General features: G+C 38.4%; 1 protein-coding gene across 4 annotated transcripts in view; it reads right to left on the bottom strand.

Annotated features, from left to right (window-relative positions):
* The window catches only part of TBC1D9 (TBC1 domain family, member 9 (with GRAM domain)), a 53369-nt gene that overhangs the window by 1540 nt on the left and 24148 nt on the right, over positions 1-27681 (bottom strand). Inside the window, exons 4-20 of one of the 4 annotated variants that reach the window (XM_010583606.1) lie at positions 26976-27204; positions 25647-25908; positions 24641-24848; positions 22699-22905; positions 20762-20932; positions 20164-20314; positions 18360-18574; positions 16300-16417; positions 15056-15341; positions 13762-13891; positions 10108-10206; positions 9919-9987; positions 8355-8595; positions 3070-3135; positions 1741-1827; positions 738-823; positions 510-602 (exon numbers count right to left, since the gene is read on the bottom strand). In XM_010583606.1, coding sequence (XP_010581908.1) covers positions 510-602; positions 738-823; positions 1741-1827; positions 3070-3135; positions 8355-8595; positions 9919-9987; positions 10108-10206; positions 13762-13891; positions 15056-15341; positions 16300-16417; positions 18360-18574; positions 20164-20314; positions 20762-20932; positions 22699-22905; positions 24641-24848; positions 25647-25908; positions 26976-27204 — 2718 coding nt within the window. Of the gene's footprint in view, positions 1-509; positions 611-737; positions 824-1727; positions 1828-3069; positions 3136-8354; positions 8596-9918; positions 9988-10107; positions 10207-13761; positions 13892-15055; positions 15342-16299; positions 16418-18359; positions 18575-20163; positions 20315-20761; positions 20933-22698; positions 22906-24640; positions 24849-25646; positions 25909-26975; positions 27205-27681 lie in introns of all 4 variants that reach the window. The other 3 variants (XM_010583605.1, XM_010583607.1, XM_010583608.1) reach the window with 3 other exon arrangements.

Below are 27681 nucleotides of genomic sequence, written 5' to 3'. Positions count from 1 at the left end.
AAAACTCTCAAATTAAGTAGGAGGGAGATTTGCTTAGGGCTACCGTAAGTAAGAAGCATTGTTCTATGGGGAATAAACCTTCCCTAGGTGCTCTGGAGGAAACAGCTGTCCCAATGGGTCTCCTCCTCCTTAGCAGCTATGGATCTAAGGGGAGTGAGACTGACAGTATAAATTACAAAACATAAAATGCTGTTTTTCAGGTAGTGTGTATCAGACATTATGAGCTAGCTGGTGATATTCAGTGTCATATCACCCTTTGTCTAGAGATCAAAATAATATGTTCTCATTCCTACATGTTTGTATTGCATTTTTAGGATGTTTTGGGAGCTGAATGCCAGTTACAGTATGTTGAAAATAACTAGCTTCTGTAATCAGCTGACTGCTGCTCTGGTAAAAAAAGTATCTGCCTCAAAATAAAACCTCTATTCAGTGTTAATGTATTGAATATTTATGGGTATATGAAGAAAATTTAAAGTTAATGAAAAATAAATAACTGTCAGCAGAAGTACCTGATTCAGTTTGGGCAAGTCCTTTGTGTTTTTTGCTTTGGATTTATTCTCTTGGCTCCACATTCTCAGATAATTTCGATTCTCTTGTGAGCTCTTCTTGCCTATTGTCAACAAATTACCCAGAGATGCAGGAAAAGTCCATGAAGAAACCTTAAATTAATACTTTTTTTCCCCATTTTCTAAAAGAACATCTTTACAAGAAATGAAAGATCTAATTCAAATGGAGACACCATGCATACCTTTGTCTGTTTTCAGACTCACTGTAACAAACCCATCATCTACTCCTTGTTTGTTCCTGCTGTCTAGGCCAACAACTAGGAAGTGGAAGGGTGGGGGGAGAGAGAGATCAGTGTGAGTTTTAGATACATACATATTTTTCATGTGTCCAGTGCAAAATAAAGAAAATGTTTACACTGCAGAAAATGCAGAGTAAAAAGGATAGGACTAAATAATGATTTTTGCCTATTCTTAAATCGGCTGACAAATTCCATATAATTAATAATATAAATACTAAGACAGGGACCATCTTAGGTTTTGTTTGTGTAGTACAATTAGCCTGTGTTACCACAACACAAACAGCTTCTAGCATGATACACATTTGGTGATTATATTAGTGCGTCTTCTTTTGTTTATCAGGACTTGAAATTGCCATCTCTAGTCCATTAATTCTTATCTGTATTTTCAAACAACCTTCCTTCCCCCTGTAGGGTTGCCCCCTGAAGGACGGGCAACATTTTTCTTGAATCAGAGAGAAACTTAACATCAAATGTCTCAAGAAAAAGAATGCCATTTAAGACATCAGCGATGAGACCCAGGTTCTCATTAGGCCACAAAAAGATTTCAAACTGCTGAACTACATTTTGATACATCTTTTGGCTTCAGTTTTTTAGAATATTTTAAGTTCTGATCCAAATATATCTTGAAAGCCAATATATTTATTCTTATTCTCCATCAAGGAGATGATGCTCCTATCACAAAATTACTTCTATTGCAACACACCGATGACATTATTCTGAGAGTACTTCTGCAATGCACAATCCAGGGGAGTTCTTAGTGTACGCATGCCTGCTCCTCTAAGGATATCAAGATATATACAAAGACTACATATTTCTTTTTACAGAGAATACTTCACTTACAAAGTTTAATCCAATAAAAAAGTAGCTTCCTAAAAAGACATGTTGTTTGAAATGCATTACCTCATAGTTTTATGTCCGAGACAAAAGATGCCTACCATGTGTACATTCTGGTGTGATGTCTTCAAAAAAGTACTGAGTAGCTTCAAAAGCAGAGTCTGGCTCTTCTTGCTCAGGGGATGGATCTAAGCAATACAAAAAACATTCTTTCATTAAAAACTCCACTGTTTTAATTAAAAACTAGAACATATTTCCATGGATACATTTAGAATATCAGTTTCTAGAAGTAAAAGTCTGAAGCTGTGAGAGTTTAAGAATCATGTCTTTTCAGCTCACAGGAGATGAACAAATGGACCTGTACTGTCTCCTTCCCGATAACGAATAATGTCTGACTAACGAGTAGCTGTTTGCTTTCAGAGGCTGGCTTGTCCATCTTCCCATGTCTACTTCCATTACTTTCTTCTGTGCAGCTCAGCATGTCCTAAGCAGGGTATGAACCCTTTCCTAGCTGGAAACAGACTGTCATGATTTGGTATGAGCTTACCAGTCCCCAAAGACCAGAAGCTGCATTCTTAAAAACGGATCTCTTCTGTTATAGTTCAGTAATTTTTCTTTTTTTTTTTTTTCCCCAGTTAAATTGGTGAATCACTCAAGCCTACCTCCAGCAAAGCCAGCTGGGAGCAATCAGGGACAAATGTTCAAAGCACATGAAGGTGAATGTCCTCTCAAAGCTTTTAGGTATCTTTACCAGAGGATGTAAATGTGCACAGGAATTACACTACCCAAACAGTTGCAGCGAGGACAGCAATAGGTTCTTTATGGCACACATGTGACAAGCCAGAGAGGATATAGTTCCAGGACATTATTTTCTTCAGGGGCAAAACTGTTTTGAGATGTCTCCATCCCCTCTCCACCCTAAACTGCCTTTCTCACTTCGCCAAGTCCAACAGTTTGTACAGCTCCCTGGAAAACACATCTATGAAACGATCTGGAGCTTTCCTCTGCAAACAGTTGTAGCAGCCCAGAAGGGAAACAAAGAAGAAAGCCTGGGGACAGGAACGAGTAGCCAGGGCATGCAGGAACATTTTAAGCTAGCTTCACTGTTAAATAAAGTGTGTTATGGTAACAAATGCTGAAGGACACTGTATTTGTTACACATGGAGGAAGTCACCAACCCCAGCTAAACAGGCAAGAGACACATATAAATGGCCTGTTTGTGGCCGGAGCAATAGAGGGCTGCATGGGTACTTTCAGACTTTCCAAATTCATGTCTGGTTATGGTGGAAGCTCTCTTATTTTACTGCTGCATAAACAGCTACAATAATCCCCACAAAGTAATTTTTAATTGGGAAAGCTAGTCATAAACAACTCTGCTCCAAATTTCTGTTCTCAACAAGACAGCAGCTATTTTGACATCATTTACTTACCAGGCAAAACATGCATTTTATACAGTAGCTTCAGCTTCTCTGTAAGATCTCCATGGCATGCTGCACCTAAAGAGCATCATATATGGTATGTTAATACTCAACATTCTATGCCATTCTATTTACTATTGCTACAATATTTCATTTTAGAAGCTGCTATATTCACTCTGGGAAGCACTGTACTCCCTTTACACCCTGAGATCATAAGGCAACCACTTGACTTCTGAGATCATATGGTCTGCAGTAGAAATAGCAAGAGAACACAGATCACCTTACCCTGAATTTTGTACTTCAACCTTGGGTCCTTCATTAAATGTGTATTTTATAATGCTCAAAAATAATCTATGATCACAACATTACCACTCAGAAAGGCCTCCAGCTGAAAGTTAAGATAACCTTTTTGTGTGGACTTCAAACTTGCTGATCTGAGGATCCAATAATAACATCACATGATTTAGAACAGTAAGATATTTACCAAAAAGAGAGAGAGAAATTAAAGTAAACAGCATTTATCACAGCTTAGCCATGGGCTAAACTGATGTTCAGGCAATACTTTCTAGTGATTTATCCACCTCAACCCCTATTCCTTTCTGGTGTAGACTAGAATTAGCTGTATGAAATCCAAGTAGTCTATTGTAGCCCCTCCTTCCAATTAATTAAATAGCTATTAGTTAATTTTAAAGTACTGAAATAACCGGTAATCAGACTTCTTCATAAATCTTACTTGTTATGACAAGTAATTCATAAATGAATTAACCTTCATTTATTAGGCAGAGAATTATTTTACCTTACAGGCTACCACGTCAACTCCTGCTATGCAAACTACAAAGTGTGGTTTGGCAAATACTAACAATCACAGTGTACTATAAAGCTTAAGACTACAATAAATACAGCTGTTAGGTCAAAGAATTAAGTACGTCTATGTTAGCCATTTTGCTTTCAACTTGGTTCTTCTTAAGCACAAAACCGACCGTGCAGATAATGCTTTCTCTTCTGGTGAAACTATGTCTTAGGTTATGCACCCAGGTACCACGTGAAGTGCCCCACTGCTAAAGGTGACATGAAATAACCAAAACACAGACTGGACTGCAGTTCTGCATCCTCCAGCAATGGCTAGGGATGCATTCACCAAAACAGGATTCAGGGCACAGGGTATCTGGTGACACATGTAGGCTTGTTCCTCTCCCTGTCCCCAGATGTGAAGACAACTGAAAAATCTCAACCGCTACTGCTTTTCACTTTTTGCCTGAGATGAATCTGTGTGTGCTTCCTAATGCCAGGCCCTTTTCCCCCAAAAAATGTATGTGAATGAAGACAACACAAAGTAGGACAAGTCTACCAAAGATGTTATCTGGACTCCCTCAGAGACAACCCTCTGGGTCTCCGCTGGGAAAGGTCAGAAAGTTTTACAAAGGGAAGAACAGTCTACCGGCAATTTGCAGGAACTGCCTGACAGTTAGCTGCAGTGAGCTACCCAAGATATGAGGATTGATGCTGTATTAAACAATAAAAAAATTTAGGCTACATTCATAAAGATAACAGAAGAAGAACAGACCTCTGGTAGATGTGCCCCTGTTATGGAGAGTTAGGGGAGACCTTTGTATGGGTGGATACCTCAGCTCAGGCCACTACTTTGACCTGCATGCTGCAGTACAGAGATAATTTCACAGGAGAGCCTAGAGAATTCAGTGGCCTCCTGCATGGCCCCTGCATCCCTGAACAACAAAGCAGATGACCCTGCTGTGGGCCTGTGAACAGCGCTGGGGATGTGGTAAGACCATTCGTAGTCCCAACCAGAAACACCTCCTCCCTTCCTGGCACTCTGGAGTCACAGGTCTTAAAACCTCAACAACTTTCAGCAAGTCTTGTCTTTTTGCAGTCTCAGATGATGCATCACCAGTTTTTATCCAGAAGTTTTAAATTTACTTTGTGGCAAGAGAAGAAACCATGCTTGGAAGAGAGGATGACTACACCTTTTGAATCTTTGTACCTGAAACAGCAACAGTGAAAGCTGTCACTTTCATGCTGCAACCAATGTCCTCACACACATCTGCTCTTACCCTTCGCAGGGCTTGACCACCACACCCCTTTTCATGGCATGACTAGGAACAATATTTACTGAGCCCCCCTTTGGACTATTATCCTTCTGCCAACACTATGCAGGCATCATGTCTTTTGTGGGCATAATGTTGTATGTGCACAGTTTTCCCCGTCGTCTTTGAGGCCATTAACAAAGTAATTAAACAGGTTAGAACCTTATTCTGTTAACATAAAACTTAGCAGCAACATAAAAGTGTTGGCTTCAGTTGCCCCTCCCTTGAACATAGGTGGAGGGGTGTGGAGTGTTCCTACTGCATTTAGCTTCCTGAAAGGATCGAAGGAGTGGTGAGGTTAACACTCTGCTTTCTGAACATCCTCCTGCAACCTGTGCCTGGAGAAAAGCTGTTTTCAGGGAAAAAAAATAATACACTCAAGTACTACTTGAGAGACAAAGTTTTCATGGTGCCAGCTTTTGCACAAGGCTGTGGCGAGTGCTGCAGTCACTGAAGGGGTGGAAGACCTGCATGCTCTGAAAAGGGAGTATTGAAAAAACATGATGGGAGGCAGGGGGCCACTTTGAGTCTATGGGGAAATTGCTCTAGCTTACTAGTATCCTGAGTCAACAACTGACATGCTATAATCCAGCATGGTATCAGGGTGCAGGTGAGCCTCTCCACGAGTGAATACCCCAAACAGCTCATAACCAGGGCTGACAACCCTTTCTGAGCAGCACAACTCCTAGAGCAAACTAATCAAGATCACTCCTTTATTTGAAACTGCAGTAACACGACACAGAGTAAACGTACAGAAGAATATGCTAGGCTGTTCCATCTTTGCTCAGCTGAGGCCCTAGAGGCACCTGAAGTAGGGGGTTCTTGAGCTATTTGCTGCAGGGGCTATGAAAAGAAAATGGATATTCCCAGTTGCAATTACAGCACTCTTGTATCCCAAGGATTTCATGCTGACACTGAAGAGAGGGCCATGAGCCCAGGCTGGGACACACAGGACCCCTTTTTACCTCCTCTTCGTGGAGCTCCTAGGAGTCAGTGGCATCAAAGAGAGGCTTCGACAGAACAAATCCTTATGGCTACATGGAATAAGGCCATTGAAAGAGAGTTGTGAAACGGAAATACTTCAGGTGCCATGGCTGCTTCAGCCATCAACAAGCACCCTCCGAGATGGGCCATGCCTAGGAAGTACTTGAACAGGACACTTCCTTTAGGAAAGAAAGACTTGAGTAACCAGGGGCAGAGTCCAATACTACTGTTTGGACACAGCAAGATGAGAGAGAATGGTGCCCATGGGTCACCTCCATAATGCTCATCCTCTGACTGTGTTTTCCAGGACAGCCACAAGGAAGAGGCAACACAGTCCCCTCTCGAGCAGATGTGTGTTGCTCCAACAGAAGATATTCCTTGTTTAGGAGATTTTCCTAGCCAAGGCATATTGGGTTGGTGAGGCAGACTGAAGCAGCTGATGTTTGTGGAATTTTTAAAAGTCCTGGGGCATGGTGAAATATGCTCAAACAAATACCATGTTGTTTTTGTTGACTGTGTTGTCCTTGCTACCATTCATGTGCTTCTTAAAAAAACAGGGGTGGGGGTGTTGACTTTTAAAAAAAAAGTTTTAAAGCTATGCTACATTGGGCTTAGTTTCTGAAAAAATGTGGTTTTGCAGAATGAGCAGTTTTGATTGTTTAGCCCATTGAAGATTTCAGTTCAGTCATGTTGGCTTATAGCCACGTTTGTGCATTTTACATTCATTTCTGTTCACAGTGCTCAACACTGTTCCTTGCTTTTATTGCTCATTATTGTCTCTAAAAACTGCTGTCTCAACCAATAACTGGTTGATTTGTTATTAACAGCATCCTGTAAGCAGCAGGAGTAGTTAATCCATGGATCATGTCTCAGAAGGCCAATAAGTGTTACCTGGCAAACAATCCCTCAAATACAATTCAGAACTGCATCATAGGAAGCACTGGTTTTTTGGGTGGTATGAAGGGGAGGTGTGCAATCAGTTTTACTGTCACACAGCTATTTCGCACCTGTGAGAGAACAGGTGATACCCTTGATGTACAGAGGTTTTAATGCAAGGATGCATTTGGACCCCTAATGCTTAAAAATACTGTTAAAGAGTCGCTGAAAGCCAGATTGGGAAACCTTTTCTCTCTCAAGAGAGATCAAAATGTAAAGTTGGAGGAAACATCAGGTTGCCATGAAATTACGCGATAGATTGTGAGATGTTGGTCACTTACAAGGAATAATTCCTGCTATAGTCAAAAAAGGCATGGCCAGCTCCTGCCTCATCTTTACTTCTTCATGTTAATCCCGAGGCTTGCACATTCCCTTTGTTGTGATACTGACTTCCGTGGGCTGTAATCTCCATTAACGACATTCATCCTCCCTATCCGACCTGCACCTCCACTTTCTCCTTTTCAGGTGACTTCCATCCTGCTCTCTCTCAGTCTGCGGTCTTAGTTGTTGATTTCAGAAGTAATACAGGTAGTACCTCTCACTGCATATACTGTGAGGTGCGATGCCTTCCCCTTGCACAGGGACACATGTATATGGGGTGTCAGCAGACTTCTAAAGAGAAGCACTTTTATTCAGGGGCAAACAAAACTAACATCCTCACTCTATCTTTCCCCTGACCCTTATATGTGCACATAAATTTCTCAAAAGTCTTCTTCCTGAACAACCAAGGAAGCAAATGATGCCTCTCTCCCCTTTCTAAAGCTGGTAGCACTGACAAAAGGTATAAATTCCCAACTTTTAGGGAAAGTTTAAGGAGCAGATAACAAAATGCAGTGTTACTGAGAGGAACGCTACAGAAGAACATACAAAAGACTTGCCCAAAGGAAAAGTAGTAATCACACCATTATGCATACAGGTTGCAGGTCATTTTCATGTTGAGGTTTATTAGTCAGGGAAATCCTCAGACCTCAAATGGACGTGTAGTTCATGTGTGGTCCTTCTCCCAGCATGATATACCACTGGCTAATGTAGATGCACCTACTGAGACCAGCCTAAACCCCACAGAGAACCACTGTCACAGGCATGATAAAATGAACTGAATGGTAGCACAAACAGCTCTTAAAACAAAGGTGACTTATGCAAATTGGCATATGTCAAACTCGAACTCATTATCTGATAGCTAATATAACGTCTGTGTTTCTGGAGGACTGGATCCCCTTTAGAAGCAAACTGTTTTGGTTAGATTACTTTGAGAGTGCTGTGAATTCTCCTTACTTAGCCCAGAGACGAATTCACGGAAGTTGATGAGCAAATCTCCATTTTCATCAAGAAGCCTGAATAAGCGTGCAGCCAATACATCTGAATGAGTTCCACATGCCCAAGGAAAGAGAAGAGTGAACATCCCCTTGAACTGCTCAAAGTCAATCCGGTACTGCTCCAGATAAGGCAGGCTGGGATCATGCCGGTCAACAGCATTGCTGTTTCCTCCCCAGTAGCAGCTAGTCAGATGTTCTGCCTGAACAGAAGGCAAATGCTGTGAGATTATCATTACCTCTGTAAACAACTCATCGCTACCAATGACAAAAAAAAAAAAATCCAAACTCATACAACACATTCTTAAAACAACACAAGACTAGCAGATGTATTTCCATCTACCTAGCTCTTGTACTTCTGCAAGAGGTTTTCCTCTAACCAGCACAAAAAGTCATCCCTCTACAAAAAAAAGAAGATAAAGCAAAACTTTTTCTGCCTCCCAGGCAGATGAAACATGAAATACTGTTTTGAACAGAGCGGTAAGCAGATATGACTTGCATAAATACACAGGCTTGTTGTGCTTAGTCACCTCCTTCAACCTCACCACACAGTCAAGTCAGAAAGGGGACTCTCATGAAATCTTTAATTTCAGAGCATATGAAAATAGCTGTTTATTTGAAATATTTTTTGTTGAACTGTACAGGCTCAAGAATACTGTATAAAGTCCTACTCTTTCAGTCTTACTGAAGTCAGTGAAAGTTCTGGAGCTGATTTCAGTGGAATCTAATTCAAAATGATGCAGAGGCTTAGAGAAAGAGATCCTAGCACTGCACAGTGATCAACCAGGGTGGACCGTCTGACTTGGTCTCACTGATTGCATGGAAGACTGAAAGAAGCCACTGCAGGATTTGGACAATTGTAAGACCTGACATTAGAGATGGGTAATTGAAAGGAAAAAATTCTTCATGGTATACAAAAAAAAAAAAAATCTCTGTTATAACAAAACAGAGGAAGAAAAGATCTTGTTTTAAGGCAATGCATGAAGGTGAAGCTAAAGCATTTTAACGGCTCACCTTTAAATTTGCGGATCTAATGGTATTGCTGTACAATCAACTTACAAAAACACATCACCAAGTGACACTAAATTTCCACGTAATACAGTATACGTTAAAGCATTAACAATGGCAAAAATCAGCTATTGTGTTATCAAAGTATTAACTGTCTGAGATAATAGAAGAAAGGTATTTCTGTGCTAAATTCCAAAACTTGTGTCAGGTAGAGACAGACATACCTAAGTTTCTAAAAGCCTCTATCTATTTACTTTTTCACTATAATAGTTTTCATCAGCTTATTAATTTTTTCCATGGACAAATCATTTAGTGAATTACTTATTTCCTGAGCTTTTAAAAACTAGTTGGTTTTTTTTTTTTTGCATATTCAATAATACAGCAGCTAAGTCAAGTTTGTATTAAGATACCTGATAGTAAGTAACTCACAGACTCAACATGGTCTTTAGAAAAGACAGTCCCATATCAAAAAAAAAACCATTTGCATTTCCTGCAAGCACATCTTCACTTTGTTTTACCTTGAAAAGAGCATATAGTTCCTCCAGTTCATCGATAGTAAAAGATGTCTCTGTCACAATAGTTCGTACCTTTTGAAACATAACATTAACAGTTAAGGATTTGAAATCCATGTCTCATTGAAAAGCTAATTTAAATTTCAGAAACTGATTGACCTTAATCTTTGCAAAGAACATTATTTCAGTACTTACCACATTGCGCTTTGTAGTATCTTCAAGGGTTTGGATAACTTTCAGCCTTTGTTTGAATCTCATTTGTTCAATTAAATCTGCTTGGATACTTCCAAATTTCTTAGAAGAGAAAAAGAAGTACAGGATAGCCTGTGTATTAAATACTTGGAATACTTAGCTTGCCTTTAATGTATTTGAGAAATTAATTTAATTATGTGATATACCACAAATGGTATATTTTAAAAAAACCTGCTGATAAGGCATTTTTCTAACATGCAACAAAGTTGCGAAGACTTTAGGAATATATCACTAGGTTTTATTTTTCCCAATAACATTTTCATTTATTTTGAGAGGTCTTTATTAAGTTACAAATCTTCATATTTCAAAACATAATCTCAGTAGTTAGAAATTTCTTGCTTGGCAAATCTCTATGAATAGATAATTTCAGAACTACTTCTGCAGGGTTTTATGTCAGCTTATCCTGGAATATCTCTTAGTTGCTACAGAGAGAGAAGATATTTAGACTAACTGGATCTCTGATGGCTGAGACAGTATAGCACTCCTTACATTCATGAGGATCTGAAACCAAGCATCAAGAACACAACTTCCATTAGAAAGAAGATTCTCTGAAGTGCCAAGTCTTATTTTCAGAAGTTTTTTTCACAACGCACATAACAGTCTCAGGGAGCTCCTGCATATACTATAGAAGCACCCTAGGGGAAAGCCTATTAGAAATAATATTCCATGTTTTCATATGTAGAGGAACGCCTAATCCCCACGATCTATTTTTGTGAACTATAAGTAGAAGTTTTTTGCTATCAAGAAAACGCTTGTAACATACTTAGAAATGCACAGATGACCAGCAGGAACAATAATGCCAGACATCAAGTATGCCACATGTAAAACTAAAAGGGGGTGGCAAGAAATGCTTTCATACAGGATGGTTTTATATTTCCAGTGCAAGTGTACCTACATAAGCAGGTCATAATTTGGTAGCACATTTGTGCGTGATCAATTTAATGCTAAAGTTGTGTTTATCTGTAAAGCTGTGCACTTTTGTCATGTACCTTAGGAGTAAAAAGCAGTTTTGTGTAATTGGAGTATTTTGCAAATAAAGAAGTCTTTTGAAAAAATAGAATCTAGATAAACATCCATGAGCATCAAGCATCACAGAGGTTACAAAACCTTCAAAAGAGAGGTCTTTTGTGGCTCTAGGGCCACATTTATTCTAGTAATCAGGGCTTGTTCTCTGGTCCGGAGGCCAAACGGGATGGTCTGTTCACATCCATACAACTAAAACTCACATGGCCTACAGAAAAGGAAGGCTGCATGCAGTTACCTTCTGGGAATGGTCCGTTGCCCATGTTAACTTCCAAATCATATAAGGAATTGTTGGAAGCATGTCACTTGTTCTAGGTCAAAACTGTATCAAACCTTTCAAACAACATAGACCTTTGAGCGTCAGTTGTTTAGTTAAAATGGCCAAGATCCAGATACTACTATAGATGTAGCTTAAGTGTTTAAAGCCTATTTTTTCCCAAACTAACACACACACAAATGAAAGGAGTTAGGCACTTAACACCTCTGAATATCTGAGTCTACACTCCATTGACAGCTGGTGAGCTATGCACAGGCTTTTAAAGCTGTAGTGACTATGCATTAATTCAGTCACTTCTATTGTAATTATTATAATTCCAGGCTCTATGGCTTCTGAATTAACTGCAAAATTGAATGAAAAGATAAGAGATTTCTTAGTAAAAAGTATTTTCAGCAAATGAAAAAAATTACTGTCAGGGTAAAATATACTTGTTACGTATTATTCTCTTATTTCAAGAATGTTTCTCTTTTAAAAGTAGAAAGTCAGTTCAATATCATCAGGGAGGGGTGCTAACCAAAAAATTCCTCTGCATCACGTCCGCTTTCACTGTGGACTTCTCATAAATGCATCTGACATGATTACCTAAGAGCTGGACAGGATCAGGGCATGATGGAAAGCAGCTCTTCATGAGACAATCAAAACATCATGCTTTTGCCAGTGTTACGCCTTCACCAAGTTCTCAGGCTCATCACATTCCCATGACAAATATCACAGGACAGTCTGCAATGGACAAGGTTTTCCCCACCTTGAGGGGGGTGTGTGTATGTTTGAAGGAGGGCAAAGGACTCCAAGAAAAAGCATTTTTCCAGCTGTAGGCCTTCCTATGTTTTCATAAACAATAAAAGTCTAGAAGATTAAGGCTAGATGGTTACCCAACAAGTACCTTTAACAGCTTAAATTCTAAAAATAGCAAAAGTATGCTTGCTTACTTGGTATTTTGCTCTTTGTAGCTGCAACAAAGCTAACTGAGTTCCCAGCCCTGACTGCACACAACTAATTGAAGAACATAACAGTCATTGAGTAACAGATGCCTTGAAGTTTTTTTTAATCTTAATAGTTTACTATTGAAGTGGTGTTTTTTTTTTTTTAATAATCAAATCAAGCAACAATGATTCTCCTGAAACTAATTCTCTCTTTGCAACCAGCTCCTGCTTTCCTCACAGTTCTTCACTTCCCATGCTATTTGTTTTGCGTAATTATACTGGAGTATAGCTGGTTATTTATCTAGAAGGAGCTAAAAGGTTCCGTGCTGCATAAGCCCCCAAAAGACAGACTGGCTCTGTGTGGAGTCAGCTTATTCATCTAAAAGCAGTTAAGCCAATGCAAGCTGTCTTCGTGATGAGGAAATCAGAAAGATACAAGGGAAACAGAATTTCACATAAACATCCTTCTCCCCATTCTAACATTGTGTGAAGGAGAAGAACTATATATCTAACTTGATTCAGTTTGCCCTTCGGCATAGAATACACTAAGGACTACTTACTTCCTTGCTAAATAGGTACCATGTTATCAAAGCAAGGAGGTTTTAGGGACATAGGAAGTACCTCAAACAGCTGTCATATTGCTAAGTAGGAACCTACACCTTGAACTAAAAATACTAATTAACCCTGCATGTCAATGGAAGGAAAAAAGGAAATTAAGGAGAATAACTCTTTAAAGTTATTCTTTAATTTTTATAAAAAATTAATACATCAGTGTAATCATCAGGGGTATTTTAACCAATGGCTTATTTTTAAAATTTAAGGACAATGAAACTGGTTTGGAAATTTCAGGGGTTTTGCAGGCTTTGTCCTGTGCTTTACAGATATTTGTTATTACCAGCTCCTTTCACTTGAATTTTTTTTAGCTTTGGTGATAATACAGAAGCTAGTGGCCCATGGCCCATTTCAACACTTGCTGGGAAAAAAAAAAGGTAAAAGAAACAAAGTTCCACTGATAACAGAAAGGTCTTCTGAAATCTTATAGACTTCACTAATATTTCAGTTTGGAAAAGCTTAGATTAGAATTAACCTTTTTCAAATTAAAAATTCAGCCTTTTGTTTGCAAATCACTTTTTGGTTGTGGGCTGCTCTCCTTTGATGCTGCAGGCTTCTATACAAAATAGCTCCAGTTAAAAGTTTTGGTTAAAAGAAAAAGAAAGACTAACCCCTCTCCCGTGTCCCATTTCAGACTTCTGAGGTCTGTATTTCTTTTACATCATTTCAGTTCTGAGCAAAGCCAACTATAGAGCATCAAATTCCTCTGTAAAGCAGAACTAGTGTGGGTTGGCAAGTTACTGTTAAGAAATCCTACCCTACCTCATAGGAAGACCTGATTAGTCTGAAGATATCCACCTCAGGATAAGGCTCTACATCATCACTGAGCAGTGAGTGAAGATGAGGAATGGGTGGAAGAGTGCTGTCCTTATTAGTTACGCTGTCCAAATATCTGTAGGGGGGGGAAAAAAAAAAAAAAAAAAAAAAAAGAAATGAGAAACCCAAGATTCATCTGTACCTCCTCCCTAATAGAATAAGGGTTACATATAGATTATTAAATGTAAAAAAGATCATGCCACTCTCTACTAATGAACTACATGATTTTTGACATCAGTAATTTGACAAATCCTAACACTGCTTTTTCTCAAAGAGAGCTAAGGTAACCCTGGTAATTCATTATCCTTGTCAAGAAATAGCTCAAATATAGCTAGTCACAAATGAGTGATTTATTGAACAAATTTGTTGCTTCTGGCTGCTTAAATATGCTAAGGGAATTATGACACCATGGGAACAAGGATCAGTGTGCTTTAGTCTACATACCCCCCTGTCCTACTACTGCTCAACCTTACTGCAAGGGGCTTTAAGGGCTTGTTCCTCCCACCAGTGCAGCTGCTGTAGATCATTTGTCTTCTACTCAGCAGTTGCAGAACACTTAAATCCTCAGCAAGCACCGGGGCTTACTTCAGAGAAAACACAACCACAGTCGTCTTTAATCCCAAAGAAATTAAAACCAGACTTCAGTAAGGTTATACTAATGAAACTTATTAGGAAAAAAAAAATCCAAAGTTTCAGTGGCATCTTGGACACTAAACACTACTACCAAACATGAAGAAATCAGAGGTTACACTCAGCAGTATTAGTTTGTATTAAATTACTCAATCCCGTCTATTTATCAGCTTCCTGTTTCACTGAAATCTATTCATTCAAGAGCCTACCTAATTCTTCTGAGTTCTGTTTAGTCCATTCCCAAAACAATTTCCCTTGAGATCAAGGCTTTTTCTTAGCAGCATTTAAAAGGCAGCAGGCAAAAGATGGAGTGACAAAACCCATGTAATCAACTAAAATAATCAACCAAAATAAGTTTCTATAACCAGGTTTGGGAAGTTTATTTGAATGTCTTGAAAGAAGAATTTATATCTTGTTGGTCACTTAACATTATTTTAAGATAATATAAAGAGTACCATATGTGGGTGAAAGGGGACTATAAGCAAGTAAAAAATTTACATCTATTGTATTGGTTTAAATTTAGTATTTCACCATAGAAGAAGAACACAAATCAGAAAAGCAAACAAAAAGAAAAATAAAATGAAGAGGCTTTATTTTTTGTAATAAATACCTTCCCAAGACTGTCATGGCTTCTCCATCATCTTTACAGTTAAGCAGCTTGTCTACATTAGCATCGAGGACAGCGAGCGCTAATTGAAATATCACCTTTATTCCTTCACAGAAGAAACAATCCACAACCACCACTGCACTTTCAAATGGCATTACACTGAGGAAAAGAGTGAGGAACCAGGACAGGGAAATGGTGGATATTACACCCAAGTCCTGCATGCAGTCATAAAGCTGTGGAACATAGTCACGAGCCAACTCTTCAAAGACACCCTGATCCACCAGTGCTCCTGTTGAAAATAAATAAGGTTGGATATCCATTAATTTGGGAGCAACTGACCACATCACCATTTAGGGGAGAAAAAAAAAAAAAAGAAAAATTATATATATATAAATACAAAAGAATATTCTACATGATGCTCACACACATTTTCTCACTTCCAGATAAATAACAGATTCTATTCCACTACTGAGCTGTACAGACAAATTGAACTGTAATAAGTGGGGTGTTTTTTGTTTTAATTATACACTCTATAGAGCTAACAAAGGGTCAATTTCGTCTAGCATCTACAGGAGTTATATGATGGCTTAGTACTTACCATTACTAATTAGAATAAGATTTCTTCTCAGCATCACCTGTTGGAGGAAGCCAGGGTGACTGTGTGTGAGGGTTCAGGAGAACCCTGTATTATACATATCTATGCCATAACATCAGTGTCTTAAGCAGGCCAGGAAGAATCATTTCTAAGGCTGAATGAGTATCTCAAGCATTTGTGAGCTACAGTAAAGACAGTTTCCATGGTAAACTGAAAAGCCATTCACTTCCACATACACAAGGAAACTGTCATCTGACAACAATAGCTTTCAGATACTTGTCCCCTTTCAAATCAGAGGTAAACGGGCACAAAGACTTCTGCTGCAAATTGCGAAAGCTCCTGTTTCCACATTACCTTAATTAGATAACTGGATCATCTAAAATTCAAATTTTAGCATCCCATCTCTTTTTTATTACTTTGTTTAAGCTCACTTTTGAATGCTATCTAATCCTAAGTGAAAAACTGTTAACTATCACAGTATCTGTTTAGGGAATTGCTTCTATGCTCCTGAGCAAGCTGTCCTGCCTCTAGCATTCACAGTTCTATCTATGCCACACATATATCTACGCAGATGCTTATTTCAATACAAATAATACCAACTAATTTGGTTAATTTTTGTATTGTCATTTTAGAAAATTTCCCCATAACATACCAACAACTCTTGTATTGTAGTAGTCAGGTAGCATACGTTCACACAGAGCCACCAGCAGCCAGAAAGCTTCCTCTTCTTTTGCGTAAAGGAGGAGTACTGAAGTGACAATATTCATAGCCTAAAAGAAAGAGCAATACAAATTGCTAGACCCATTTATTCAATATCCAGCACAGTAACTGGGCAGATAAGTGGTTACTATGGTTAGGAAATCAGCTACATCTCCCCCTGCAGACTCCAAACTGTTCAAGAATTTTCCTATAAAAAGAGCAGGCAGTGTTTTCCCAGTGCTCAAAGGAAGGCTTAAGATAACCTCAAACCACAAAAAAATTGTTAGGGGTTTTTTTTGTGGGGGGTGGGGTTGGTTTTTAAGAAAAAGTAAATCAAGATTTCTTTTCATAATCAAGGGCCTACTCAGGTCTGCAAGCATCCAGGTACACTGCTACTGATATTCTGCCAACAGGTGCTCTTGGAGAATCTGGGTGTGATACAGACAAAATGCCTCCCACAGGACTAATGATGGCTGCTGCTGTACCAATCCTTGCAGGCTTCCTGCTCCTAGGAAAAGGTCAAGACACAGCACCTGTGAGCTGAGGCAAATGCCTGTAATAGTGTTAGTCATGAACAACCAGAGCATAGTGAAACAAAAGTCTCTTGCTGTTGCTCACCCTCCATGTTTGACTGTGTACACAACAGTTTTTTATGGCCTGTTTCACTCCATTTCAAATGTCACAGTATCGTACAATGACCTCTGAACTGTTTGCTTACAGCCTTTGACTAGACCTTTGTTCACCTGAAGAAATGAAGTATTTTGGTAATGTTTTCTTCTCAGTTTGCCTCCTAAGGAATAAGCTGCTCATTTCAGATTCTGTAACATTTTAAGAGTCCAGCTTGACCATTACCTGTTTGAAACAGCAACTAAGGTTTCAGGTGAAACTCAGAACAACATTACAACTCTGTTAAAGCCTATGCTATTCCTTTTTATCTTGTGTACCATGTATGAAATACTTCAGTGCCTGAATTCTCACCGTAACTGTGAATTGGCATTCTGAATGCCATGGACCAAGTCCCAAGGCTATTAACAGTTACCGTGACAGCTTTAGGAACCAGAATCACAGTGTCTTTCTACTGTTCCTCTGTTAAACAACCTTTACAAAAAGTTACTGTAGCAATTACTTAGTATTTTATTTGTTATTAAATAATATATGATGGTATCTGTTAGAATTTCTTGCACTTTCACTTACTCGTGTTTTATCTAGGAGTCTTAACAGTCAGACTGTAATCAGGCTTCTTAATACTCATGAATTCAAGTTTCCTTTTTGCAAAAATAGGTAGGAAGGCAAAAAAAGGGCCCAGGTGATAAGTCAAAAGTTACATAGCAAGAAAGAATGATTTGGGACCAGAAACTAAAGTGACCTGAATCACAGGCATAAGAACTCCAAAACCATGCACTTGTCAGCATTAACTCTACCAATACGTGGTTATGATGCACAATGATAAGATATCTTCCAGGGTGCTTTATTTTGGGGGGGGAGGAGGGGGTGTGTGTTGTGGTTTTTTGTTTGTTTGTTTGTTTTTTTTTAGTTTTGTTTTGAATGATTGAAAGGCATATTTGAAAAAAGTAAAGGAGGTTCTCGAGGGTTATTACAACTAATATATTGAAAAAGTAGGTAAAAATTTAAGGCTGAACTATTAAAGGTTTGGGGTTTTTTTTCCCCTGCTTAAAAGAAAAGAAGCTTTCTTCAGGGTCCATTTGTCATTTTCTGTAGATGCACTTCAGGATAGCTCTGTTATCCTCTATCCAGAAAATATGCTTACAGAAAACTATGCACATCTCTCAGCATGCACTGCTAATACTTCTGTTAGAGTAGGTCCTTGTGTCAAATCCCTCTGACCTCAGCATTACTGTAATTCTGCAGCATTGAGACTTTACCTTACAGCATTATACGCGTATCAGTGTGCTTTACACAGCCAAATACTCATGTACATGATGGAAGAAAAAGAAGTATAAGGAAGGAACTGGAATTCCAGAAATTGAAGGAATGCCAAGGTATTTCAATTACCTGACAGTATCCTATGTTTGGATTTCTAAAAGCATAAGCTGTCAAGACTCTCCTTAGAGCAGCAATACCCATCTCATTCTGGAACGCAGGGTGTTCTGGAAGGGAGCGGTGCAGATCCCTCTCTATCTCTTCTGTAGCAAGATTATACTTCCCCATCGATTTCTCCACTAGGTCCTCATAATAGCCAGGATGAGTGGCCATTTCATTAATGGCTCCTGGGAGTGGGAGAACAGTATTAAAATCAGAAGCAAAAAGCAAGGGTTAGCAGATACAGTATCCCAACATGATGATCTTCTGCTACCCTTTCATCTTGAATGTCACCAACAAGCACTTTGAAAGCAAATATGAAATGTTATTTTTGTAAAGGTGATTTAAAAAAAAAAAGTGCTTAGGCAATTGAGGTATCACCCCTTCTTGTCTTCTCCTCTCGAGGCATTTTATAATGAGATTAAAAAAACAAGGAAGAAGATAAAGCCTTTCTCTCAGCCAGAAAGAAACAGGAGGCATGAAGAACAAACCAGCTGTGCAGTCACATGGTATCATGAGCTCTCTCTGCAGCTGGCTGTGGGTTTGATTATCCTAATAACTCAAAACATGCCTCTGAGAAAGCTACTTGCCCTGAGGAGGGAGCAGATTAATGCCTGGTTGCAGAAAGTATGATATCACAGCCAAAAGCAAGAGACAGGAACTGCTGAGCTCTATCCCTGCTTCTGAAAATGACTTTCTCATCTTAGGTAGGGCACTTAGCCTGCCTTAGGGATACTATTGCATGCTCACAGACTTGCTATGAGATTTCACTGCTGACTTTAAAACTTCCCTGGAAATAAAAGCTTAGCAGCAAAGGAAATCAAGTATCAATAACACAAAGTAATGCACATGGAAAATAATAATTATACATACACCATCAAAATTGGTCCAAACTAGCTGTTAATCAGACACAGATCTGTGCATTCCTGTGTATATTTTCTGAAAACATTTTTTTAATGCCCAGCAGCAAAGAGAAGATGTGCAAGATTAAGCATTATTAGGGAAGAAATAGAAAACAAAACAGAAAGCATCATTAGGTCATCATATAAAGTCCCTGATGTGCTCATATCCTAAATGGTGTGGGTAGCTGTGGTAACTATCTGAGGGAAGGGCAGAGCTAGAGAAGGCATACAGTAAAGTGAAAGGTTACGAAGAAAGCCTGAGGTATGGAGTGATTTCCATGTAACTAACAATAAAATGAATAAAATTCTTCAACTTTGAAAAAAAGCCTAAGGGGACACAGATCTAGAGAATCCTTGATGGCACAGAAGGATAGAAATATTTTCTCACTATTTTTCACATACTGGGGGCACCTAATAAAATGATGAAAGTAACTTTTTTTAAATTATTATTTTAAAAAACAAACAAAAAGATAGTGGTTCCATGCAACATGCTTAAACTTTGGAATTCCTTGCAACAACTTGCTGTGAAGGCCAAAAGCTTAACTGGATTCAGAAATTATTAAACAGATGGGAAGTAGGCCTGCTGGTGGTTGTTGAACACCTAGAAGTACCTAGACCGCTGGCTTCTAGTAACAAAGTGTGCCTTCTGCTTTTTTATATTCTTCCCTAATTATTTGAGCCTCTTTGAGAAAGGGTATTTACTGGTCTAAACAGAACTCTTATCTAAACCAGTCTGGCACCTGCTAACAATCACAGCCTTACTTGCTCCAAATATTTGTAGATGCTTATTATCTGCACCTTTAAACATCTTTGAAATCCTTTTTTCCCTCATGCTTTTGCTTATATCCCACAGTCATGTTCAAATGAATACCTACCTGAAAATAGTAGCCAAAGTTCCCCTCTCTTGCTTTCTGGAATGCCCTTTAGCACAAGGTCTCTGGTTTTCTCTGTACGATACATACAGACTCCTTGGCCGTATTCAGCAAAGTGAATCTTCCAGGCCTGTTCCTTCAAAAACTCTTTAGCCTAAAAGCAAAGAAAGGCAGACATAAAGATGCAGCTTCTCTTTCTAAAACTCTGCCCCACTGAAATGCTAAGTGCTAAAAAGCCTGCAATGTCCTAACTTTCCAAGTGAGCAAGAAATTACTTGGCTACAGTCCAATTCTCTTCTTAATGGGCTGTCTCCTCCCATTTCTTAATTTCTATCCCAGTAGACCTTGCCGTTAAAAGAATATTGTGGAAGCAGTTGTACTTAAGAGCAGTTGATTTACATCCAACTTTGTTTTTTTTTTACATACTGAAGTTGTCTGTATCAGTAAAATGACACATGTTCAAGGCTTTATTTCTGTGAAAAACACTGCCTCTTAACTGCCTGTGGCAGAATGAAACTCTTCTGGCTCAGAAACGTGGATTTTAAAGAAAACAATTTAACAACTTCTTCAGTCAGGTACAGCACTCTGAGGTGTATTTTACCAGTTTGGGGTTGAACTCCTCAGGTGACCTCCGCCGAAACATTGTCATTAAAGCTTGAGTTGCTGTTGGAATGCCATTGTCATTGAGATTGAACTGTCGCTCTCCTTCTGATTCAGAACTGCGGCTTTTATGAGGGCTGGCAGAAATTAAACTACTTGATCTTGTAAACACCTGTAGAAAGCAGTCACAAGGAATACAGACATGGGGCTGAGCCAGAGTCTGGACTTTTTACTTCATTTTACTTCAAGATTTATATATGCTAACAGCTAACAAAACCCGAGCAAATTAAATCACCCAGGTACATTCACAGGCTGAGCATACGACAGCAGAAATTAAACCAGTATAGAATAATAAACTTGTTTCCAGTTTCTCAGTAGCCCGCCTCCACCCCCTCACCCCCCCGAACAAATAAGTAGTCAAATCCTATAATTAGAATTACTAAAGTAGCATTAACTTTAAGTAGCCCTGAGCAATTAAACCAGCTCCCTTTGTCTCCTGTCAACATCTTAGGACTGTTGACTCCCCAGGTGGCTGCTTGACCATCCAGAATGTAGGATTTATATATAACATATTTATATGTGTGTGTACACAAACATTTATATCTGTATATATCTATATGTTTATACAGACATATACAAACCAAATTATTTTGTTCCTCTCACTTAAAAAAAGTTCTGTGGAAAATTCGACAGATTGTGATTTGGAAGAAAAATATTTTGAAGAAAAAGGATTTTCTGACTTTTCAAACAGCTTTGAAAATTTATCACAGTAAGATCTCCCATAACAGTTCACACCAAATGCCTGAAATTGAAATTACTAGTCATGCATGTCTACATATGTAGTCTTATTACTAAATGTAAGAATAATGCTTGCCATTATTAATTTGTGTTTGTAATTCAGTAGGTAGAATACGTAGATCCACTAGGGCAAAAGGCAAGATAAAATTTCAGCATTATACATATATGCACAGGTGCTCTGGTATACAACTACAACACCACACTAATTATACCTCACCGTCAACAAAGCAAGCAAAAAACCTGACTTTTAAGATTTACATGGCAAACAGGGTAGGGCTACTCAGCGCAATACTAAGGTATGACTTAGTACAGACTTGGAATGCAAGATCTACCTACATAAAACCAAAATGATACACCACAAAAGCCTTTTCTGCTTTGAGATCTGAACTGCTAAACTTTGCTGGGTTTAAACAGATCTGATGAGGTTGTGATATGAAGCACCTAAATTTCATACATAAAACCTAGGACTTCAGCAGAAGCCTTGACATTCAAAGTGCCTGAGAAAAGTTTATCTGATCATATCTTTTAAGAACCATTTACTTTGCATAGACAAATAGGGAAGTGGTTCAGAATAGGGCCATCTGATGTCCAGAACAGGGTTTGGCGTTTTTTTGTTAGCTCAAATGTTCCAAAGTTTGCTAGCAGTGCACATGCAAACTTGCTCAGCTCAGACATCATTTTCTGAAGAATCAAAGGATGAGATTTAGCAGCTGAAGTCTTGAATAAAGAGTTTCATATCAACTGATAATTTCTTCAAATTATTAAAATTCCACAATTACATTTTGACTTGGACAAGTTAGTAGATATTAAATAGTTTTATTCAATTAACCAGTTAGTTAACTATGACACTTTCCAATAAGATACACTGTAATTTCAGAATGTGGCAGCAGGAGTTAAGAGTAGCTCTTCCACAGCAATGGTGATTTCTCTTACCTCTAACGTGAAAAAAAATAGATATCCTAATTGTAACATTTTATCTGTTCAGCTTAAGAAAGCTAAAGGCATTAACACAAAAGAAGTAACATTTCTGCGTACAAAGGTTTCGCTTTACAAAAACTTAAAGGTTTTTCCTGGCTTCTCTCTCCCTACACCAGTTAAAATCCCCTTCTTCCTGTAAATGATTCATGTTCCTCCACATACCTCATCATCTGAGTTGATATAGCTTCCAGAAATATTCTTTTCCAAGTATATTTTTGAAGAGGTTTGTTGCAGAAAGTCTGAGATCCTCTGTACAAGAAAGTCTCTGTCTTTCAAGTTGGCAAAGAGGAATGTCATTCTGTTTTTTGTGCTGATTGATAACGGGCTGGGCAACACACTGGAGCTGTCTGCCTTTTCCACTATTGTCACCTAGGGAGAAATAGTAGCTACTGCTCAAGATCTTAAATTAATCAAGTTGCTTGGTCTAAGAAACCATCTTCATACAATAAATGCACACCCCTTCCCCCCTTATATCAAATCATTATGGACATTCCTCTGCAGGAAAACAGGATTTGGATACAAGGACTTAGAAGCCTGAAAGATGAAGACTGCCATCCCTCAAACAACTGGCTTTAGAACATTCTCCAGCAAAACTCCTTTACACTGCTTAGTTTATTTTCCTCAGGCTTTATTTTAAAAGAATCAGTAAACCAAAATTTCTTCTGTGGGATGCAGATCTATTGGCTTTTTTGTAAGACCTTCGAATCCCTCTCCTGCTCCCCAACACCAGTACAGGCTGAATCAACAGAGACTTTTGCTCACTGTTTACTGCCAATATATGTGAATAAGCCATTTTTGGGATAACACTCCTGTTCTACTATATTATAGTTGCATACTGTGGCAACAACTGCTATTGCAACTGTATTTCCATGGTACACAGAAACCTGCAAAGGGAAACTAACTCCATGTCCTTCCTTACAAAGGAAAACATCTAACCCTGTGAGGTAGAGTTTCTGTTTGGCCTTCAATCATTAGTGAAATGGTCACTAATCTAACTGAAGTCCAACCTGTAAACAGTACTCACACCACAATCTACTGAGTACAGGGCACTAGTACAAAAGTGCTTATTCCTTCAGCTATTTCTTTATCTTAAAGCTTTAGGGCTGCTTTGAATTTTATGCTGCTGCAGCTGTGGTTACCAAAAGCAGTTGCTGAAACTGCATCCAGGAAAAGAGGTGCTGTTAAATGCAGACTTTGTTCTCTTCCTCCACCACTTTACCTGGAGGACTGTTGTTCCCTTGGAGCTCCAGACAAACAGTGCAACCATAATCGAATGTCTTTTCTCAAATAACCAAAGTCATTGCAACACACTGTGGAGAAGCTGTACTTCAAAGTTTCCAAACAAATAACATTTGTATTTACTCTTAATGATTTGTGGGGGAAAACAGTGCCTTGAAATATTCTATGGTTCTTCAGTCAAGCCAAACAGTCCTTGGTTACATCAGCTTTGCTACTATTTCAATGACTTACTTCACACATTTTTCCATTAACCCACAAATCAAGTCAATCATAAAAACCTCCCCAACGTAATTTTTCTTATTGCATCAAACTTAAGTTCTTTTTTACTGAACATCTGCTTTAAGCAGCCAGCTTTCAAAAGGGAAGCACACCAATTTGTAAAATGCTGACATATTTTCCATATACAGGAATAAATGTTTGCAAGTCTGTGTGAAGAGACAATTCAAATCCTTACGATTATGAATCTTTTTACATCTGACAAAAGCAAATCTTATCTGACACATTCTTTAATAGAAGTTCCACTCATCAATCTAGGAAGTTTTATGGTCCATCCCTCCCTATAAGGCACAAAAAATGTACCATAGGGCTGTAAATCACAATATAAATTATGGGAGAGGAAGGATTCATGAGGGTTGTAAAAACTGACAGAGAAAACTCCCTGTGGATTTTAGTAGTTGGAACTTTGAACTAAGATACAGTCATTAAATATTACTTAGAACACATCAGAATAATATGCTCACAAGAGATTAAACGGATGAAAAGAGTTTTTTCTCCAATAATGAAAAAAAATCTAAGCTAGGATGTAATTTCCAATAGGATATTGCTTTATAATTTACCCTATAAATTTACAAATACAAATATTTACCTCTCGAAGAGGGATAATAAGGCTGCACAAGTTCTCTTCTTTACTAGTAAAGCAAATGTAGTTTGTAGAAACAAACATCTGACCCAAAATATGCATTTTGTTGAATGGAGTCCAGAGAGTACAGTCTGTATGTCCATCTAACTTCTCATCCTTGGGAAGACGGAACAATGCACGGTATCTCTCACTCTTTGCTCTGGCATCAAGATCCCTAAAAAAAACCCAGAGAAATCTTTTCTTGTTTTAAGAAATAATGTACTTTATACAAATCATTGCAAGTTACCCGTACCTCAGTTAAACACTAAGTGTACAGCAAAACAGTGGAAATAGTTTGAAAGACAAACTAAGTAATATAATGCATATCAGATATCACTAAGTAATGAGAAACATAAACAAGCACTGGTTACAATTCTGTATGGTTCACTAACATGATCAACATACAAAATAATGAAAAAATTAACAAGAAACTATCAAATCGCAGTATGATATCTATAAAAGTAGAAATATTTTCCAGATAATCTTTCATCCCTTGGAATTTTATGTCATTTTTTGTATCTCTGTTACCTTAAATGAGTTCTAGATAGAATTCATCACCTAGAGTCACTTTTCAATTCCCGTTATAGGACCAAGTATGAATGTTAGGCACATTTCTTAATAACACTTCAATCACTATATTACCTTCCCCGGTAACATAAAAGGGCCTTACAACAGATACCTAATGCAGCCAGTGTCGAGAGGTATGTTAAAGAGCTTCTGAACAAATGAGAATTTGGCTCAAATGTTTCTTTTATTTTTGCAACAAGTTCATATTCAAATGTTTTCCCTTTCCTATTTCAGCAGGAGACCAAGTAATTATATTTAAATAATTATTCACATTTTGCCACTGCTGGAATCAATCATTCCTTCTGGAGTAACAGTACATAGCAGCAACATTAGAAAACTTTCAGAAAATATGCTGGAATTAAAAGGATTGAGAAGAAACAAATGACTAAGAGCCAGTGCTACCTACCGTTTTAGTGCAGATACTTTTTTGGGGGATTTCTTTTTCAGTTTGGGTAATGACCTGTCTTGTTCAAATCCTTCATTGTCCAAAAGCTGTCGCATAGCTATATTGGCAAGCTGTTCCATTAGTTTAAATGTCTCACTGATATTAAGGAATACTGAGAAGAAATGTTCACTTGACCTTGTGCTCACTTTGATCATATCAGGAAAGAGCAGTGTAGCATTCTTCTCAAGTTGAGTGATATCAACCCAGCGGATAACTAACTTTGCTGAACAGAAGCAAACAAAAAAAGATTCAGTACAAAAATTAGCATATTCAAAAGAATTTATCTTCCTCTTCCTACAAAATGTATTCAGCTGAAATTTTCTTGGATCTTGAAAAGTTGGGAGGGCAGCATACATAGACCCGGCTTGTACAAACAAACAATGATCACCTGACAAACAGCAGATAAAAGAGTTTAAATATAATTTACTTCTGTACAGAACACCACACAAAAGCATTATAAAGCTAGGTGGGCTAACATAATTTATGATTGCCACAGCACTTGCTCAGACTCTCATGTCCTCTTTTCCTATGGAAGTAAAGAAATATAGTCTAAACACATCAGACAGGCTTGCATTATTTTTATACATTAAAAAGTTTCAAATACTACAGTAATGACAGATCCTTGGTTTTTCTTCCAACACCACTACAGGTTAGGATATCGTTCTTAAAACGGGGACTAAATCTACATTTAATTTTGTCAAAAAAAAAAAAAAATCTAGTCTTTCACTAGGGTATGTCTACACAGCTAAATAGAAAGACCTATGACTGATCCATTGCCCATAACCAAGGACTGCAGACTCGCTCACCTCCACACTGCATGGAGTCTCTAAATCTCTCTAAAGCAGACTGGTTGCATCCACACTACATAGTTCTTGATCCTAGGTCTCCCCTGAGCCCTTTGTGACGGTCTGGTGTTGTACAAGAGTAAATGTGGCATTTGAGGTTGCAAAGTCTGCCAGCATAGTACCGGAGGATTGTATAAGAACAGAAGGAGCAAAAACTGGTGTGATCTAAAACTATTCCCTCTTGGGCACAGTCCCCAAAGTGAACCATGCCTCTAAACAATGCCAAGGTATTATTTTACAGAGAACTACTTTGAGAAATACAAAACAAACAAGGGAAGAAGCACACAGTTAAGCCGCGTGACAACTGGGGAATTGCTCACTGCTCCTCTTTTCCTCGGCAGTGTCTTTGCACCCCCAGTGGTTCAGCAGGTGAACAGTAACAAACTACAGAAGATTTCCTAACAATTCCTAGATGCACAGACCACAGTTCCACTGTAAAACATACCTTCCCTGCCCATGAGGAAAGAGTAAAAGCAAAGGTGATTAATGCTGAGATACACCCAGCCCTGACGGGGAACCTTCCCCTTCCAGTAACTGCAGGAGTAGTAGTTCACTAATTTCTCTTCTTCCGGCATCCCAAAAAGTTTGTGAAATTTAACTATGGCTTCCTTAAATTTTTCTGTATCGTCATCCTCCTTGATGCCATTGATTTTGTTGTACTCGGCGATGATGCCCTAGTAGTGAGTGAAAGAAGTACATAGCATGTTAGTTACCATGGGGTATCAGATATCCTTATTACCATTGCTGTTTGGGCCAGAGGCCACAACAGTTAACTGCAATGTCAGGAAACTTTTTTGGTTATCTTTTATTCTTCTGCTCATTCTTCTGCTTATCTCTTATTCTCTTCTCATTCTTTTGCTTATATAGTTATTTACTTTATTCAAGGCTATCTTTCTGATGATCTTGCTCCTTACCATGCCTACATCAAAAGCAACCAAACACCAACCACTTACCAGTACCCTGTTTTAAATTAACCAGCCTATCTCAAATACTCCTAACAACTCTGTAAAGCACCTGTGATTTGTACTACTTCCCCCTTCCACATAAATATGCTCTCTGAGGAGACAGGGATAGGATTTCACCAGAAAATTTTCATCTAAAAGGAAGGAAAAAAGTAAAAGGAAAAATGGATCTGTTACTCATTAGGGAAA

The sequence above is a fragment of the Haliaeetus leucocephalus genome, unplaced genomic scaffold (assembly GCF_000737465.1).
Source record: "Haliaeetus leucocephalus isolate CR32 unplaced genomic scaffold, Haliaeetus_leucocephalus-4.0 Scaffold924, whole genome shotgun sequence".
Classification (NCBI taxonomy): domain Eukaryota; kingdom Metazoa; phylum Chordata; class Aves; order Accipitriformes; family Accipitridae; genus Haliaeetus; species Haliaeetus leucocephalus.
Note: the sequence above shows the minus strand (reverse complement) of the source record. Positions and strands in the feature narration are given on the sequence as shown.